General features: G+C 41.2%; 2 protein-coding genes across 5 annotated transcripts in view; both read left to right on the top strand.

Annotated features, from left to right (window-relative positions):
* The first annotated feature begins 1845 nt into the window (after positions 1 to 1845).
* On the top strand, positions 1846 to 5678 carry LOC126398528 (uncharacterized). The gene is made up of 3 exons (XM_050057948.1): positions 1846 to 2051; positions 4276 to 4548; positions 4834 to 5678. The coding sequence occupies exons 1-3, from the start codon at positions 1922 to 1924 to the stop codon at positions 5505 to 5507; spliced, it is 1077 nt and encodes a 358-aa protein (XP_049913905.1). The 5' UTR covers positions 1846 to 1921; the 3' UTR covers positions 5508 to 5678.
* Positions 5679 to 6201: 523 nt separating this feature from the next.
* The window catches only part of pex7 (peroxisomal biogenesis factor 7), an 86172-nt gene continuing 75092 nt past the window's right edge, over positions 6202 to 17281 (top strand). Inside the window, exons 1-6 of one of the 4 annotated variants that reach the window (XM_050057953.1) lie at positions 6202 to 6340; positions 9187 to 9328; positions 12231 to 12288; positions 12809 to 12959; positions 13058 to 13135; positions 13223 to 13331. In XM_050057953.1, the coding sequence (XP_049913910.1) occupies positions 9220 to 9328; positions 12231 to 12288; positions 12809 to 12959; positions 13058 to 13135; positions 13223 to 13331 (505 nt within the window). In that variant the 5' untranslated portion in view covers positions 6202 to 6340; positions 9187 to 9219. Of the gene's footprint in view, positions 6341 to 7403; positions 7540 to 9183; positions 9329 to 12230; positions 12289 to 12808; positions 12960 to 13057; positions 13136 to 13222; positions 13332 to 17281 lie in introns of those variants that run through there. The other 3 variants (XM_050057952.1, XM_050057951.1, XM_050057950.1) reach the window with 3 other exon arrangements.

The following is a 17281-nucleotide window of genomic DNA, read 5'->3' as shown; positions in this document are numbered from 1 at the left end:
TGAGCTTCTCATGAGATACTCCCTGAAATGTAATGTCAGTGTCTAGATAATGTCAGCTACACCGCATCCTCAGAGCTTTTTAATTAAAAGGGGATTTCAGCGAAAAACAAAAACTTTTATCAGGGTCAAACCTTCTGATTTGTCTGTAAACTGGCAGCTGAAGCCTGAAGTCAATCTGGGAGCCAAAAATAAGTGATACAAATTGGTTTTCCTTCTTGAATGATCCGTTCAGTAACTGAGAAGTTCAGTCCTCAGTCAATCACTGACTGCTGCTGCAGACTTATATGACGACCACAGATCAGACAACCAGACTTCTGTGGAGTGCTTGAAAACTTCCTTTCCCCAAAAAATTTCTCTCCAAGAAGACACCGTTTTATAACCATCTTTCCTTTCAAGAACGTCGGACAAAGGTCTGTATGTGAACAGCAGCTCGAAAATTATGAAAGCACAAAAATTATAAAAGCAGGAACAGTATGAAAAATCAATGTTATGAATTATAGTAAAACATAAATAACAAAGAGCTGACAAAACATGAAATGTACTTCATAATCTCTTCTAGAAAAGTCTCAGTTTTTGTTTTACGGTTACAGAGATTGTTTAAAAATGTTCCACATCAATTAAAAAAATACCCAAAGTTTATCTTAAATCATGAAGGCGACGTTTCCTGAACAGAGAAAGTTTTACGTAGGTGACAAAAGTTTTGTTGTCAGAACAATCAGGTAAAAAAAAAAAATCATTATATTTTTTTTTTACAACAACTTAGTAATAAGTGCAAACGGAGAAAATATCTGAAAGAAATTCTCCCAATTTTATATGTTTTATTAACCAAATTATCTTAAAAATATGATTTATGATGCAGACAGGCACATTTATTACTGTACATTATGTTCATATTATCAGATCAGATCTGAGTGTGGAGTTCAGGACTTTTTGGAGCGATGTCGCCTCCTAGAGGCTCCTGATGAGACCTGCAGCCCTCACTGTCTTGTCCTGAAATGTGAATGTATTGAAAACAGCTGCCTGTTTCTGTCCAAAGGCAACATATCCACCTACAAGCAACCCAAGAGCCCCTTTTTTCTCACCTCTAGGAAAGAAGGCAAATGAGCATATTCTCCAAATTTCAAACTTTTTTTTTTTTAAAGCAGAAAACAACTGACAGTACTGTGCAACACCTGAGGGAAGGTCTGCCTTCGGACAGTCAGCTTTTTCAGTGAGAGCAGTGCACACATGGATCAGTCTATGAACACTTGTCAGAGACTGTTACACGTTCATTTAAAAATAACCTAAAATCATGGCTGTAAGACAATCAAGAGTGTGACTGTAACTCATTTAAATTTTAAATGTGCTTTGTTTTTTAAGGTAGTTGTCATCATACCTGCCCAGGAACTACAGCTGAAAATTCGCCAAGCTGGCTTAACTGGAAGATTTTCAGAAATGTTTATTACACTGCACTGTCCCTGTAATCTGTAATAAAATAAATAAATAAATAAATACAATTAAGTGAGGAAATCTTCAGTAAGAAATGAAACAGGAAGTAAAGAAATATGGTTTGTCAGGTCAAGATTCTTACTTTCATAATAAGACTTGTTTAATATCATAAATACAAAACAATGTGCAACAATCAGACATCATAAGTTTGATAAAAACAATAAATAAAATAGAATAAATAAATTAACAAAAAACAATAAAACATTATTAAATTGTTTTAAAAGAACAATAGATAGATGATTAAATAGTATCATATAAATAATAATAATAATAATAATAATAATATAAAACTTTATGCAAATCACCTCTGAAATGTGACGTTGTGACGCGCGGGGGCGGTCGTTTAGCGTCTGACCGGAAACGGAAACACACCGTTGTTTTCTTCTTCTCTCGTTTTTCCCCAGCAGGCGGGTAACAGGAGTTTTAATAGAAAATGGAGCATAAACTCATCATGGCTGTCTCCGGCTTCCCGAGTCTCTACGACACCAACTCTCCGACCTACCGGGACCTGAACATGAGAGCCGACTCGTGGAGACAAGTCTCAGAGATCGTCGGTGTTCCCGGTGAGTTTGCTTTGATGTTACCGGACGCTCCGGGGACTCTCCGTGACCACCGGGAGTGTCAACGACCGGACCGAACGGAGCAGAGTCATCGTGGCTGTGACCTGAGACTTTATCAGGCCACTTTAGTTTTACAGTTCTCTACAAATCTCTTCTGGAAAAGATCAAAACAAAAGATCAAAGGTCCGTCTGTGAATACGGTCCGACTGTCTGTGGCTGCGGACACATTGGTTCCTACCGAGGACGCCAATCTTTAAAAGCACCTCACAGATACAGATGTGTGGTTTCATCCTTAAAATAGGTTCAGTAAAAAGCTGCTCACTGCAGTTGTTGGTAACTTTCACTATAACAAGAACAAAACACTTCTTTACAAGTAAAACACGTGCATTATAAGTACAGTGGAAGTGTCATCAGTACAGTGGAAGTGTCATCAGTACAGTGGAAGTGTCATCAGTACAGTGGAAGTACTCTTAATGCTGAAAAATACCCCTGTAAGTACTATTATTATTTTATTAGGGTCCGGGCAGCTAAACTAAGATTATTGTAATCCTAGGTATTCTTCTTCTTCTTCTTCTTCTTCTTCTTCTTCTTCTTCTTCTGAGGAAATCATACTTCCCATCGGTGAAAACTCACCAAACTTTGCACAAAGGTCCAGTCTCATGCCAGATATCCTCAGCTGTAAACTCAAGCCAATAGTCCTGATGGTGGCGCTACAGTAAGCGTCTAAAGTTCAGAATTTGAAAATTCATAACAAATCAACCATACGTGCTACAACTTCACAACGTTCAACAAACTGTAGCCCCAATACTGAAGAAACGTTTGTACATTTAAACCTATTAAACATTATGAAGTTCATCACTCTGTTATTTTCAAAAACTGTAAAACACATTAAACCTATCTCCTCCCACAATTTTTGCTCAATTGACACCAAACTTGCCACAGAGCATCTTCAGACTGTCCTACACAAACGATCTACACAGATTTTTGATTTATCAAAAACTGAGCCTACAGTGCATCAAAATGTTTGACTGTAAACGGTACTGTAAACATATACATGCAAATTCTTGCTAAATAAATCTTCAATGTTCATGAAAAAACAGCATTTTGAATTTTGCTCTAATGTGAACAATTGGAGTCAATGTAAAAATGGTAATTTAAAACATCAGTTTTTCACTTATGGAGCAAATCAATCATTGTTACAAACAAATTACCAACATCTCCATGCTGTCTAGATGCAAGATGTGTATTTTCAGATTTTTGTTTCGATAACTGAATTTTTTACAGTGGTTTGAAATCTGCTTTTCCATGCATGGACGGCTGCTAAACCTCCACGTCTGGCTTAGTCAATTTGTGAAGCTACACATGAATTGTCACTGACTAATTAGCTCAGTGAGATAGAAATTGATCCTTAGTCTCAGAGGTTGTGAGTTCAAGCCTCAGCTGATGCAAAAGGCAGATTGTGTTGCTAAATTCCTAAATGTCTTCCAATTCTTCTGCTTGTTGCTCAGAATTGCCTAAAAATGCCCGGACCCGACCCATCACTGCGCAGCAGCTATAATTTTTATTATTATTAATAATTGTTCAACAGAAAATTAAAGAGCAACTATTTTGATCATCAATTGTTTATCGTTTACAAAGAAAAAATGGCAAACTGTGATACTTCCAGGTTGTCAGATGTGAGGATTTGCCGTTGGTCTTATAAAATATTAAATTTGATATTCTTAGTTTTGGAAATGTTGGTTGGACAAAACAAGACATTTGATGAAGTCACTTTAGGCCGTAGGATGTCGAAACAGACAATTCTCACAGTTTCCTATAGATTTGTAGACCAATCGATGACGATAAAATATTGTACAGATTTATTAGTAACGAATATAATCATTAGTTATCAGCCAGTGTTGGACTTTATGTTGTCCACTATGCACTGTAATAAAAAGTTGTTTTTTTTTTAAACAGAACATAATGTAGAAAAAAAAAAAGGTTGGAGTAATTTAGGATTATTAAATTCCCAATGAATTGTACTGTGTCAGTGCACTGATGTCATTTTGGACAATACAATTTATGGTTTAACTGTAAGATATCCTTCTACTGTTACATATCCAAATGCTCACAGAGTAGTTTGTTGGTTTGAGTCTTCACATGAGATTTTTTTTGGATATTAAGAAAAAAAAATCAAATGTCAAATTTGTTTTAATGTCGTCATATTCTTTCTCCCTGTGTCCATCAGAGTCTGAATGCAGGAGGAAGTGGAAGACGCTGAGGGACCAACACCGGAGGGAGAGGCAGCGGGAGAAGGAGAGACGCGAGAGCGGCATCGGGCTCTTTAACTACAGGCCGTGGAGATACTCGGCCATTTTGTCCTTTCTGAACCCGTTCATCGACGCCAGGGCTGCAGGCACCAATGGCTGGGCTCTGGACCCGCAGCCCTCTCACCTCCACGCGTCTGAAATGGGCTGCAGCACGACCACAGAGCCGCGGAGCGACGACGACGACAGTTACGGTTTGTAGAAAAGGATGTTGAGAATTCCTCCCACATATTGATCCAAGGCTGAAGGGACAGTTTGAGGAAGTTTATTCTTGTACATTTTTTTCTTTGAGATGGCAAAAAACTCACATGGTCTTAAGACGAGGGATGGTGTCAATTTAAAAGTCTTTCAAAGTCTCCTGGTGTGTGTCAGTCGTAAGTGTTGAGATCAGATACTCAGCTGGAGTTGGTGGCCGTGTATTGAATATTAAAAGATTCTGCTGTGGGGTGAAAATGAAATTGTTTTATCTGTGTTTGCAGACATCTCTGTGGTAGACGCCACAACGACGTCATCGTCATCCTTGGAGTTTATTCAGAGGAAGCGTTCGTCTTCTGCCATCACAGACATGATCAGATTTAAAGAACCAAAGATGGAGTTGACGGACACTGCCGCCAAAGACGACTGCGTCCAAATCCAACAACAGGATAACATGAAGGAGCTGTTTGAGATGATGATGCATTCAGTTACGTCTCTAGCTGCGTCCTTAGCGTCTTCGCACTCTTCCTCCCAGCCCTCAGATCAGCTGATGCCTCCCGCTGCACAGTCCGACCTCCATCACCCTCAGACGAACCGCGGCCTGCTGCCACCCTGCTCCGCCTCCAGGCTGAAGACAGAGGAGCAGGATGCCGAGGCGGCCGAGCTGCTGGACCAAACTGACGGAGAGGAGGAGTTCAGTGTCGCTGCTGTGTCTCCGTGTCCGACCCGCGCCAAGAGGAAGAGCAGCGACGGTCTACTGGAGGAGTACCTGAGGAGGATGGAGGCCAGGGACGCTCAGAGAGAGCGCGACCTGGACCAGAGAGACGATGTCACGCTGTTCTTACTGAGCCTGGCTCCGGCCATGAGGAGACTTCCTGCGGAGAAACAGTCGTGGCTCAGAACAAAGATCCAGCAGTTTGTGCACGAGGCCGAGTTTGGTGCGATGAGTTTTCAGTGATGTCAAACTATTTTACATTTTTATAAATACTGTATGAATCATATATATTTGTGGACTTGAACAATAATTAACTTGCAGACAAAGTTTTTGTTTTTTGCATTTTTATGATACAGCGACTGAACTTTTCTTTCTTCCTCATGTTTTTGTGCTGTTTATAATAAAATGACTCCTTATTTTGTCTCAGTCTGAATTGTATTTGATTTTTCTGAGAGGTGATGCACCTTTTAATAATGCAAATCGCAGCACACAACATAGCATAGTGCACTGATTTCATCTGTACCTACTTGATGGACAAAATAAAGCTATCTGAAGAAAGATAATCAGAAAAGATCAAAGTTAAATTGAGTTATTGAAATAATATTTTAAGCACCCAGAACAAAAATGAAAATGAGTTTCTCTGTGTTTTCCTCTGACTCAGGCTCCCTTTCTTCAGATAAATATGTGCAGTAGGCATATCTGTGTCCACCAGATTAAAATGGAGGCTTTTATGCACCTGTTGCCATGGTGACAGCATCACCAAATTAACTCCAGAGTCCAGGGTTACACTCAGAGCCTCTGTAACAGGGACGGTTGGATCACTGCTGGTGTTTTAATTCAGAAGAAACACCGCCATCTACCGACGTCTTAGGAGTATTACAACTGCAACAGCGCTCATCCGGGTATTTGGATCAGCTGACCAAAACACGGAAGTAGTGCTGCAGTAGTGAAGCTGTCAGGCGCAGAGGAGCAGAGGAGCTGCTGGAACCGTTTTCTTTACGGTTTTGTGAACCGTTTTCAGGTTGTTTTAACGTTTCGACTTTCCGGTGAAGTCTGAAACTGATTCTCTTCCATCTGTGAGTACCGGGACATGTCGGTAACGGTTGTCTGAGTCAGTTTATAACGTGTTACAGTGATTATTTGGTCATGTTGGATGTTATACATTTATTTTAACCACTATAGAAGATGTAAAGTGTTATAAAAGTCTTAAACTCATATATGAGCAGTGGCTGAAGTATTCAGATCGTATACTTTAATAAAAGTAGTGACATCACAGTGTAGAAATAAAATGTAGCATCAGCATCCAAAAGTAAAAGTGCTCATTATGCAGAATTACCAATCACAGAGCAAAATGTATTATATAATTTAAATTATTAATGCATAAATGTGTTCATCACTTCATTGTTGCAGCTCACTTTAATCTGCAATAACACATCATATATTATTAGTTGATTTATATTTGGATTAATAATCTGAATCTACAAAACTGCCCTCCTCTGAGATGTAGTAAAGTAGAGGTAGAAAGAAGTATAGAATTAAAATACTCAAGTACAAGTACCTCAGAATTGTACAGAAGCGTATTGCATTCACTTGACAAATAAAAAAAGCTCTTTGTCTGAGTAATATTTTCTGTTTTTCGTGGTATTTTTTTTTCTAAAGGAGGAGACAAGATACTTAAATTACAAAAAAACCCAGAAAAAAATTACTCAGAAAAACAGAAAACAAAAACAGAAAAAATTACTCAGAAAAACAGAAAACAAAAACAGAAAAAATTACTCAGAAAAACAGGGCTTTTTTTTATTTGTCAAGTGAATGCAATATGCTTCCGTAGAATTGTGCCTGAGTACTGTACTTGAGTGAAAGTACTTAGTTACTTTGCACCACTGAATAAGAGGTCAGTCTGAGGTCATTCTGACCTGCACTCTGTCCGCCTGTGTGTGGGAGATGAATAACTGAGATCATGACTGACTGAATATGTGCTGTGTTCTCTAAATCAGATGTGCAGCGGTGATTTTATCGCTCAGTTGGAGACACTGTTTATTTATGATATCTGCTGATGAGTTGCACAGTCAGTTCAGGGGCCGGTTTCAGAACGTCCGACTTAACAAACATGAGTCTAACCTTGAACTCTGAGTTAGTTTTTGGTTTCAGAACAGCTGATCAGAGTCAGTTTAGTTTACTCTGAGTATTTTCTATCTGTAAGTGATGAATGAAAAAAGCCACCACCAGTGGAGCTCTGATACAACGATTCACCATGGCAACAGGTCAAGAAAAGGTAGAACCTCCATTTTAATCCAGTAGACGTAGAGTTTTTAATGCATGTATGTGGAGACTGCGCACTTATATCTTGAAAAAAAAAAAAGAGCCAGAGTCAGTGCGAGTGAAAGTGTCAATAAGTTCAAACAAAATTTTGTTTAACCGTGTCCATTAATTCCTCATTTTAGATATATTTGTCCAGCTTTAATGTGACGTGGACTAAAACAAAACACAGGGGCTGACAACTGAAAATAAATATAATAATAATATATATGTGTGTGTGTGTGTGTGTGTGTGTGTGTATAAAAGTTTTCCTAGATAGTATTCGTCCATTATTTAGAATTAGCATTAGTAACATTATAGATTTATATAGTTTTCTCAGTCAAAGAATCCAAAAACGGAGGGGGTTTGTTTGTGTTTAACAACAACAAACTACATCAAAACATCTTTCATTTGTGCAGTCGTATGCTCAGTACTCAGAATGTTCAATAAAACCTTTCTATTTTAAACTGCACTAAAGGTGAAACTTACCTGTGCGCTCTTCAAAGCCAGACTCCATTTACAAAAACAGTAATTTTCCCTCACTGAACACAGGAGCTGCTGGTCTGCTGCTGCCTCTATAAGTTAGTTAGTTTGTGTGACTTTGGTGTTTCAGAGGCTTCATTCAGATTCACCAAAGTCACACAGTCACACAAACTAACTAAGGGGGCGATCACACAGAAATGAGACGCAGAAACGCGGACGCTTCAAAGACGCTTGAAACGTTGGAAGCGCTTGTTCAATGCGCACTAGACAAAAAAAAACCCCAGCAAAGAGCGTCTGTGGAGCGGGGGTGCGTGCGCAACACACACACACACACACACACACACACACACACCTCCTGTCATCTCCCCTTGAATCTAGTGTTTCCCTCAAAGACATTAGAGACAGTAGCTTACATGAAACTATCACGAGCTATCAAATCAAATCCATATCCCACTGTCTGAAAGTTAACTAGCTGCTACGACGGCTAGCTAGCTAGCTAGCATATTATCGTCGTCGTCACTTACATTGTACTCACCAGACAAATTCGTTGCGCTGCTCACACAGCTCCATGCGTGTCTCCTCCTGTGTTTGTTCGAGTACTGAGGTGTGTGTGTGTTGTATAATTCGGCGCATCATAGGAAAACAATGGTTTTACTGGCGTTGCGTTTCTAGCGTCTCATTTCTGTGTGATCGCCCCCTTACTGATCGAACCAGCAGCTCCCAGATTCAGTGAGATAAAATTATTGTTTTTGTCAATGGAGTCTGGCTCGCAGAGGTGAGCTCCACTCTCTGTTCAGTTTCAGAAAGGGCTGTCTGTTTGTGAAGTGCTGAGCATACACGTGACTTGGGTTATACTGCACGTGTTGTGTGAGAGTTTCTCAACCACTGTTTTGATACAGTGTTCCTGTTGTCAAACGTGGACCCCTATGACCTCAATTCATCAAGACATTTCTCTGTTTTTGGATTCTTGGTTCACTGTGGAACCATGAGAGAAAATCAGATTTTTCTTCATGAATTCAATACAACACCTTGCAAGTAACTGACGTACAAATGATCATTTAGAGGGTGAAGTTTTCCTTTAACTCCACAGTCGGTCTCAGTGGAAGAAAATAGCCAACACTTTAATTTCTGTTTCCAGCAGGGAGCCCAGCTGGGCTGCAGGAAGCTGCTGAAGATGGTGAAGGTGTTTCGCTGTCCGGACCGTCATGGCTACGCTGTGGAGGTGTCTCCGTTCATACCCAACAGAGTGGCCTGTGCTGCCTCCCAGTACTATGGCATAGCTGGTCAGTATGGTGCATTTACTGTATAACGGCTCATACACATCTGAGTCCAGTATCCAATCTGCTTATGAAATCCAAAATTAATAAATGTTATTAGCTTCAACTTTAAACATTTCCAGCCAACCAAAACTCAACGTTTGTCGTCTGAGAAGCTGAAAACACGGCAGGTTTTAGCGGCAGCCTCATTAATGTTCACAGTCTGCAGCTGCAATCTGAATGAGCGGCACACTGATGTTTCCACTTACATGAGCGGCTTGTTCAAAATACTTCTCTCTGTGCATGATTATTAAGTCGTTGACCTCATAATGTTGATACGATATCCATAGAAGTAGGAAATTCTCATTAAAATTGGATGTGACTCTAGAGAAGAGCCCCCCGTCTTACTGAGGATGTTTCTTTCCCCACATATGATCTTTGTGTCAGTACGCACCCCGGCGTGCAAAGAACTCACAAAACCAAATGTTTCATTACAGCCATCACAGAGTTCAATTAGTGACGGCTGATATAATCTGTTACTGGCTGAAAATAAGAAGCCTGTTACCTACATATTTTTTGTCTGCTCATAAAAAACAGGGAAAGATAAAAGGTTTTAGAGGAGGTTTACTAGCAAAGTGACAAAGCTTTATTTGCCTTACTCATTGATCTTTAGATATCCAGAGGTGGCGCACACAGAGCACCATAAAAACATGTTGTTTCATGTCACACCATACCCCAACTTAATCAAGATGGAGTTAATGTTGAAAAACCCTTCAGAATGCCACATTAAGACACAAAGACCTTGAGGAACAACATAGAAAAATGCTGTGATTCGGTCTCGAACACTTTTGACGATTAGAGATTTCTGCAACGATTAGTCAACTAATCGATGACTAATCGACTATTAAAATAATCGGTGACTATTTTAGTTGTCGACTTATCAGTTTGAGTCATTTTTCATAATGCCCGTTTCCACTGAAGAAGTTCCTGGTAGTATTTGGGGGGCAGGAACTACTACAGGAACGTCCTCTCGCTCGGCCCTCTCAACCGCCGTGTCTCCACTGAGAGCGGAGTAGGAGGAAGGTTCCTGTAAAGTTACCGGGCTCTGGATGTGATGTAATCGTTGTGCGACCATTTTGACCGGGGCAACGCGGCAAAGAANTTGTTTAGCCCCTGTAAAAGTTCCGGAACTCTGTCCTTCGGGGGTGGTTCCTGCAGTGGAGACACACACCAACAGCCCCGGCCCCATAAAATTACCCCGAAGTTCCTGAGGTGGAAATGGGCCTATAGAAAAGTACTATAAATGTACTCCAAAATACTCTTATTGCAACTTGTTACGTTGAAATATTGGCAGCTTTACACACTCTCCCATGACGGTGAACTCAAACCCTTTGGCGTGAGTATGAAACAAGATTAGATGACATCATTTTGGGGTTTGGGAGAGACAGACCGACATTTTTCAACTTTTTAACACATTTTTCGATAAAATGATTAGTTGACTAATCGAAGAAATAATCGACAGATTAGTCGACAATGATAATATCATTAGTTGCAGCCCTAATGGTGAGCACCTCTGCTAAACCCCCTTGTTGTCAATATACTTATGAATGCCATTCATCTGCTGAACGCACCAAGTCTCTAGTTTGTGCCTGTAAAGTTTCACGAGGCTGTGATTATCTCAGAGGTCTACTGGTCATTTTGTACAGTGATGTCTGTTTCAAAGAAACTGTCTCATGACAATAAAATGGCTGCTGTGGGGACTAACATCATCGCACATGAATAAAACTGGGTTCTATGACTTCACAACAGCCTCAGCCGTGCAGTGAGACCGGGTTTATGCAATTTAAAGACTGCTTAGGGACCCCAGTTTCCTGAAATATCCAAATACAATAGGTGAAAATAACATTTATACTGCATGGTTTTTGCCCCAATCTGCACATGATAAGTAGCCTGGAAATCCAGACCCAAATCTAGAAAGATTTAGGGTCTCATTTGCTATGAGTAATGCAAATGGCCCAACTTGAGGGGCGGCACCAAGCATGCATTTGTAAATATCACTGCACACAATTGGATAACACTACGACCAATCAGAACAATACACGGGGTGACGTATCCAGAGCTTAGCTACCAGCGGAGCTAACTGGTAGATTAGACTCTTGCTGTATCCGCAAAACAGCAAAAACGTCCTTCTTGCAAAGGAAAGATTCGAGCGCCGTCTTCTGTTCCTCTTTTAGAGAAAAAGCCAAGTCTAACTCGTTCATTGTAGCGGCCAAAGCCGTTCCAAACAACTGGTGTTCATCTGTAGCCATCTTGCAATGTTTACTGATTGATTCCGGACTTTGTCGTCGCAGCGCTGTCGTCATCTGTTTAGCTCGCCTCTGGCCTGCCTATATCAGATACACCGATGTGATTGGTGCAGCTCGGTGCCAACGGCATGGGTAATGATAATCATTACTGATTGCCAGAGTGACTCGCTGAGCAAATTCAAATTGTGCTCTCGCGAGAACTCTGGATTTCCAGGGTACATGATAAGCATGAAGAGGGCAGATTCCTTGCTGCAGCCTCTTTCCTGAGAACCTAGCGTGCTATGGTCTGTACAACTGGATTCTTGGGATTCTTCTTGTATCCTCATTCTAGCTTTAAAACTGGGCTGGGATTGCTGGTGGCCCGGCAGGTTTCATACAGGTAATGAATCCGGGTATTTTACAGACCAGGAAGAGAGTCACAATGTGACCAGCTCTCTGAACCGATCCCTAAACTTCTGGGGATACTGGAGTTAGACGTTCCCACAACCGTCAAATAAAGAAACATGTTTGGAGGAATGTTGTTCAAACCTGCTGCAGAGTTCAGAGACTTTATGAGTCTGTGACTGTTGGTTTGGAAAAATATGATAAATTAACAAAAAATGCATGTGGTGCATGTTTCATAGGTTGCGGCACCCTCCTGGTTCTGGATGAGACAGAGACGGGGGTTGTTCTCGTGGGAAGGTAAAGTGTCTCTGTCTGTCTTTCCCCTCTGAATTTAGTGTTATGTTATATTTCCATTTGCTGTTTCTTATTTTTATTATTATCGCTTTATCTTAGGCTTGTTTGTTTGTCTTGGCTTCTTTCACCCGGTTTTATAGTGAAGGGGAAAGTTCATCCCAAAAATCAATAGAACATATTTTTCCTTGTACCCGTAGTGCTATTTATCAGTCTAGATAATTTCAGTGTGAGTTGTTGAGTGTTGGAGATATCAGCTGTAGAGATGTCGCCTTCTCTTCAGTATAATGGCACTAGATGGCACTCAGCTTGTGGTGCTCAAAGAGGCAAAAAAACATCTCTCTCAAGATAATCCACAGACCTATATTTTGTGAGTATCTCAATCGCTGCCATGAACATTTACCACGGATCATAATGTGCCTCAGATCAGCTGTAACACACTGATTCATTTTTAAATGTAGTTTCCATATTTGTGAGTCAGTGATAATACAGGTGTTGTGTGTGTGTGTGTGTGTGTGTGTGTCAGATGGGAGTGGAGTGACGGTCTGTTCGACGTAGCATGGAGCGAAGCCAACGAGCACGTCGTGGTCGCCGGGGGAGGAGATGGCAGCCTGCAGCTGTGGGACACAGCCAATCACAGCGCTCCTCTGAGAGTGGCCAAAGAACACACACAAGAGGTGAGACACACACACACACACATGCACACACAGATGGATAAATATGTGCTTTTTGTTAGGATGCTTTGTTTTGACTCTTTGTGTGTGTGTGTGTGAAGGTGTATGCTGTTGACTGGAGTCAAACCAGAGGAGAGAACCTCATCGTCTCCGGGTCGTGGGATCAAACCGCTAAAGTTGTGAGTTCAGTTTGTCTCCATAGTTCTTTTTTTTTTTTTTTTTCTGATGGCGCTGTTTTTATTTTTGTGTATTTTTCTTCCCTCCAGTGGGACCCCGCTCTCAGCCGATCACTGACCACACTCAGGGGTCACGAAGGGGTCATCTACAGCACCATCTGGTCACCTCACATCCCAGGATGCTTTGCTTCAGCCTCAGGTGAGCCAACACACAACACGAAGGGTAGAGATTTGTTTTTGTGAGTGATTGAAACAATGGACAGAAAGAAGAGACTGAACTAAAAGAATAAAGTAAGAAACAGAATAACATAGAATATAATATTAACTTGTGAACACTGGTTAAATGTAATCTTAGTTTACTCCGGCCAGTTTGATAAATTGGCTCAGTTTATGTAATCTGGTCACAAGGTGGCGATGTAGCAGTGTTATAGTAGCAGCTGTGTCTCAGTGTCAGATCCTGCTGTTGGGATATTGAACCTCTCAGTGTGTTTCAGGCCTGTCGGGTTCAGCTTCTGTCAGTGACTTAAACGTTTGAAGGTGGAAGATCAGACACAGACGAACTGTTGGTCAAATGTGCAGTGTTAATGTAAGGAAACAAGGTGTTACAGTTGTGAACCGCAGTACGATGCTGCTCAGGGTTTCAGATCATTGAGCTTTTCAACTTGTTCTTAGATTTGTCAGTGAATTAAGGTCTAAACAAGTGAAGCTATCATTCTGTGTTCGGTATATTAAACTTATATGACTATACGTTATTTTATTTACACTACATACATGGAAAAACATGTGTTTGAGAGTTTGCAGCAGAGGTGGAAGAAGTACTCAGATCTTTTACTTAAGCAAAAGTTCAAAACTGTTGGCATCAAAAGGGTTGGGGAGCGTTCACATTTGAACCGATAGCTTTACCGCTGCAGGTACCTCAAAATCTGTATCAGTATCTTCCTGCACCTTTTTTTCTACTTTACTCTTTCTGTAATAATAAAACTTTAATTGTTCACAAGCTGCAGTCAACAATAGAGTTGGGTATCATTTAACATTTAGCACTTTGGTCCACTTGGGTTGTTTTTAAATGTGCTTTATAAATAAATTTGACTTGACTTGACTTAACCTCTCTAACTCCGCCAGGACGCCGACGTCCTCGCTCCCCCCCTCCTCTGTTGAATGGTATCTCCCAGGCGCACTCATCATCAAACCATGTGATGTTTGGTATTGCCGGATTCAGGAAGCTCTCGACTTTTCAAAAATAACATCGTTTTTCTTTTATTTATTATGTATTTCGCACCAGAGCAGCCTAAACACACAAAGTCCAAAATCGCGATGAGTGGTGACAAGTCATGTCATGCCGTTTTTCATGGAAAAAACACTGTAGAATGGTCATACTTTGAGCAATCGTCTTCAAATTTGAATCAAATGTTCATTGATAGTGTGCCTACAGCCCCACAGTGTCATTTACCTGCTCAGATGAAGCCACAGACAGTTATTCATCCTGAAAAACATTTTTTTATTTGATTTTAGGCAAAATCTTCAATTTTTTACTGACTTCAGAGGCCCATTACTCTGTCTCTGTATCACCTAGAGTGTTTCTGACACTTTCACAAGAAACTTCAGAGAGTTTTCTTTCTGGCAAGACCTCATGCATACATGTAGTCAGAACGGTTCAGAAGCTACAGTCATTTTAATTTGGGTATGTCATTTTAGGCGTTTTCACTACAAAATGGGGGTGGAGTACTTAAGGGAACAAACCGAATTATGTCGGGACAGCTGAGTACTGATTCATGTTAAATCAATTAGTGCCAAATTTTGGTACCTAAGAGTGCACTTTGGTGAGAATGCCAAGTTCAGACACGATGTGCAAGCATTGCAAAACGGCCTGAAGCCAGATGCTAAAAGCTGCCCGTGGAATTCGATGGCTGGCCTCCTGGCTTCCTGGGTTCAGGTGCCTTGCAGCAGAGCCACCAGGTTCAGAGAGGCGGCAGATTTGCTTCCACCTTCTGTCCGAACCCGGCTTTCTCACCCAGGTGCTCTCTAAGGCACTAATTGATTTGAGTGAGACCGGGTTGGCTACGCCTATACTCTGTGACTCTGGGGTTGACCCACCTGTCACTCATACTAGACACGCCCTTAATTTAATTTTTATTTTAGCCCTGCAGGTTGCTTCTTGTTTGCAACCTCTTTATTCTAGATTAAATATACAGTGATTAAAAAAATCTCCTGTTACATTTGATCGAGGGCAAGTTTGAATTTAAGAAGAGCTGGTGTTTGGCTCCTGAAGTCTGTACAAACTTATCACAAGAAGAAATCAATCAAGCGCTTCTTGTGACTTGAACAATGTCTAAAAGTGTCCCTGTACAGAAAAGCTGTGATGATGAAGGTCAGAGTAAAGAAATGAAAATAGTCCTGCTGGTGGTTCTGATGCAGCTCCTCCTCCTCGCACTCTATCGAGGAAGAAATGAGATTCATTCAGAAGACAATTAAGTCAATCCGTTTGGACCCAGAGGGAGAGCTGGGATTATCTTATCCGTTTGTGTGGGAGCACATACGCTAACGTTATCAGAGGGGTGGAGCCTTGCTGCTGATGGATGCTGTGTTTCGTCAGCTCTCTGTTCAGATTGTAGACCGACTGGAGTCAAATGAATGTGCAGCAGCTGTCTTCGGTTCCGTATCAGTTTGTGAGGCGCTCTCAAACAAGTTGGGCTAATGAGTTTTGGTAAATTGGTTTGTGAGAGCGAGCGCTGATGAGATTTTACAACCAGGAAGATGTTAAGCTCCTGTTTCTCCGGGCGTTCAACTGTGCAGCCTTTACGGTTTCATATTATGCAAAGAGTCAGCAAGTTTAAAACCCTTGTAGCCCACATGTAGACACCACAATAAAATACAAACATATGAACTCACCTGTTGAAAAAGACACCAGTGATGTAAATAAAGATGAGTTTGAAATCAAAGACTAATTGAATTGCAGAATCCAGAGGTCAAGTGTTATTCGTTGAGTTTCAGACCAGTGACGGTGAGCTCATTAGATCAGATAAATCCTCCAGCGGAGCTCTGGAGCTCTGCTAAATGATTTACTGAGCACTGAGCTCCATAATAAAACCATTACTGTGGACTGACCGTCCATGTTCCAGCAACTACAGCTGCTTACCTCCATGTTCACATCTGATCTGATGCATCAACCTGCCACCAGCTCATCCAGACCCCCCCCTCAGTTCATGCAAAACACACACGCTAGGGATGCACCATGAAGCAAGAATAGTGGCTTAGTGAGGTACGTTGAGCCCAAAGTCAGAGTTTTTCGTCCTAGGAACATGGCTTTCTTTTAACCTGGCTAGATCACCATGGTAACTTAGAAAGCAGTTACCATGCAGTTCCCTCACAGATCCCTCTGTGGCTGAGTACAGACACACAAACACAACAACAGAAGTTAACTTTTGGCATGTCATCAAATTACTCAGAATTAGAGACAGCTGATACGATCTGCTATCGGCATTCCTGGATCGGCCCTGTACGATCCTTAGACTAGGCATGAGCCATCTGTTAATGCAGGCATTTAACAACATTTACTTTTTGTGTAATATTTAAGTCACATAGATAAAAACCCAACAAACAGACCAGGAAACCAGCAGTGAGCAACGCTTTGATCCACCTTTATTGAAGTTGTTCTGCCCTTCAACACACCTGTAGTGTCAGTTTTGTTGACGAATAAAAATGGGTCTTGATAAGAAAAACTAAGAGGAAATATATGTTTAATTTTTGTTGGTGAGACCTAATAAAAATGGTCGTGGTGGACTGTCGGACACTGAAAGCCAAGAACAGCCGTGCTTGTAATTATCTTCAAAATCGCATGAGCAACAGGCTGGTAAACTCCAGTAAATAGTCTGCACCAGGATGTTTCAGCAATTGGTGCGAGTTGTGAGCTGTAACTCAGCAGTAAATAATCAGCCGTGTGTGTCTGACTGTGGATGGTGGAGCTGCTGAATGGATTTGTGGAGTTTGTTAGTTGCAGCGGTGGCTGTTAGCAGCTAGCTCCGCTCGTTAGCTGCTGAACGGCAGCGGAGCAAGCAGCCACCGACCGCCGGACTTCACAGCTGTTTTTTAGTTTGAATCACCAACTCTGTGAGAGGACACCAGTTTAAACCTCCAGACTAACATGTTGCA

Source organism: Epinephelus moara, chromosome 12 (genome assembly GCF_006386435.1).
Source record: "Epinephelus moara isolate mb chromosome 12, YSFRI_EMoa_1.0, whole genome shotgun sequence".
Taxonomy (NCBI): domain Eukaryota; kingdom Metazoa; phylum Chordata; class Actinopteri; order Perciformes; family Serranidae; genus Epinephelus; species Epinephelus moara.
This window is presented reverse-complemented; position numbering and strand designations above follow the sequence as displayed.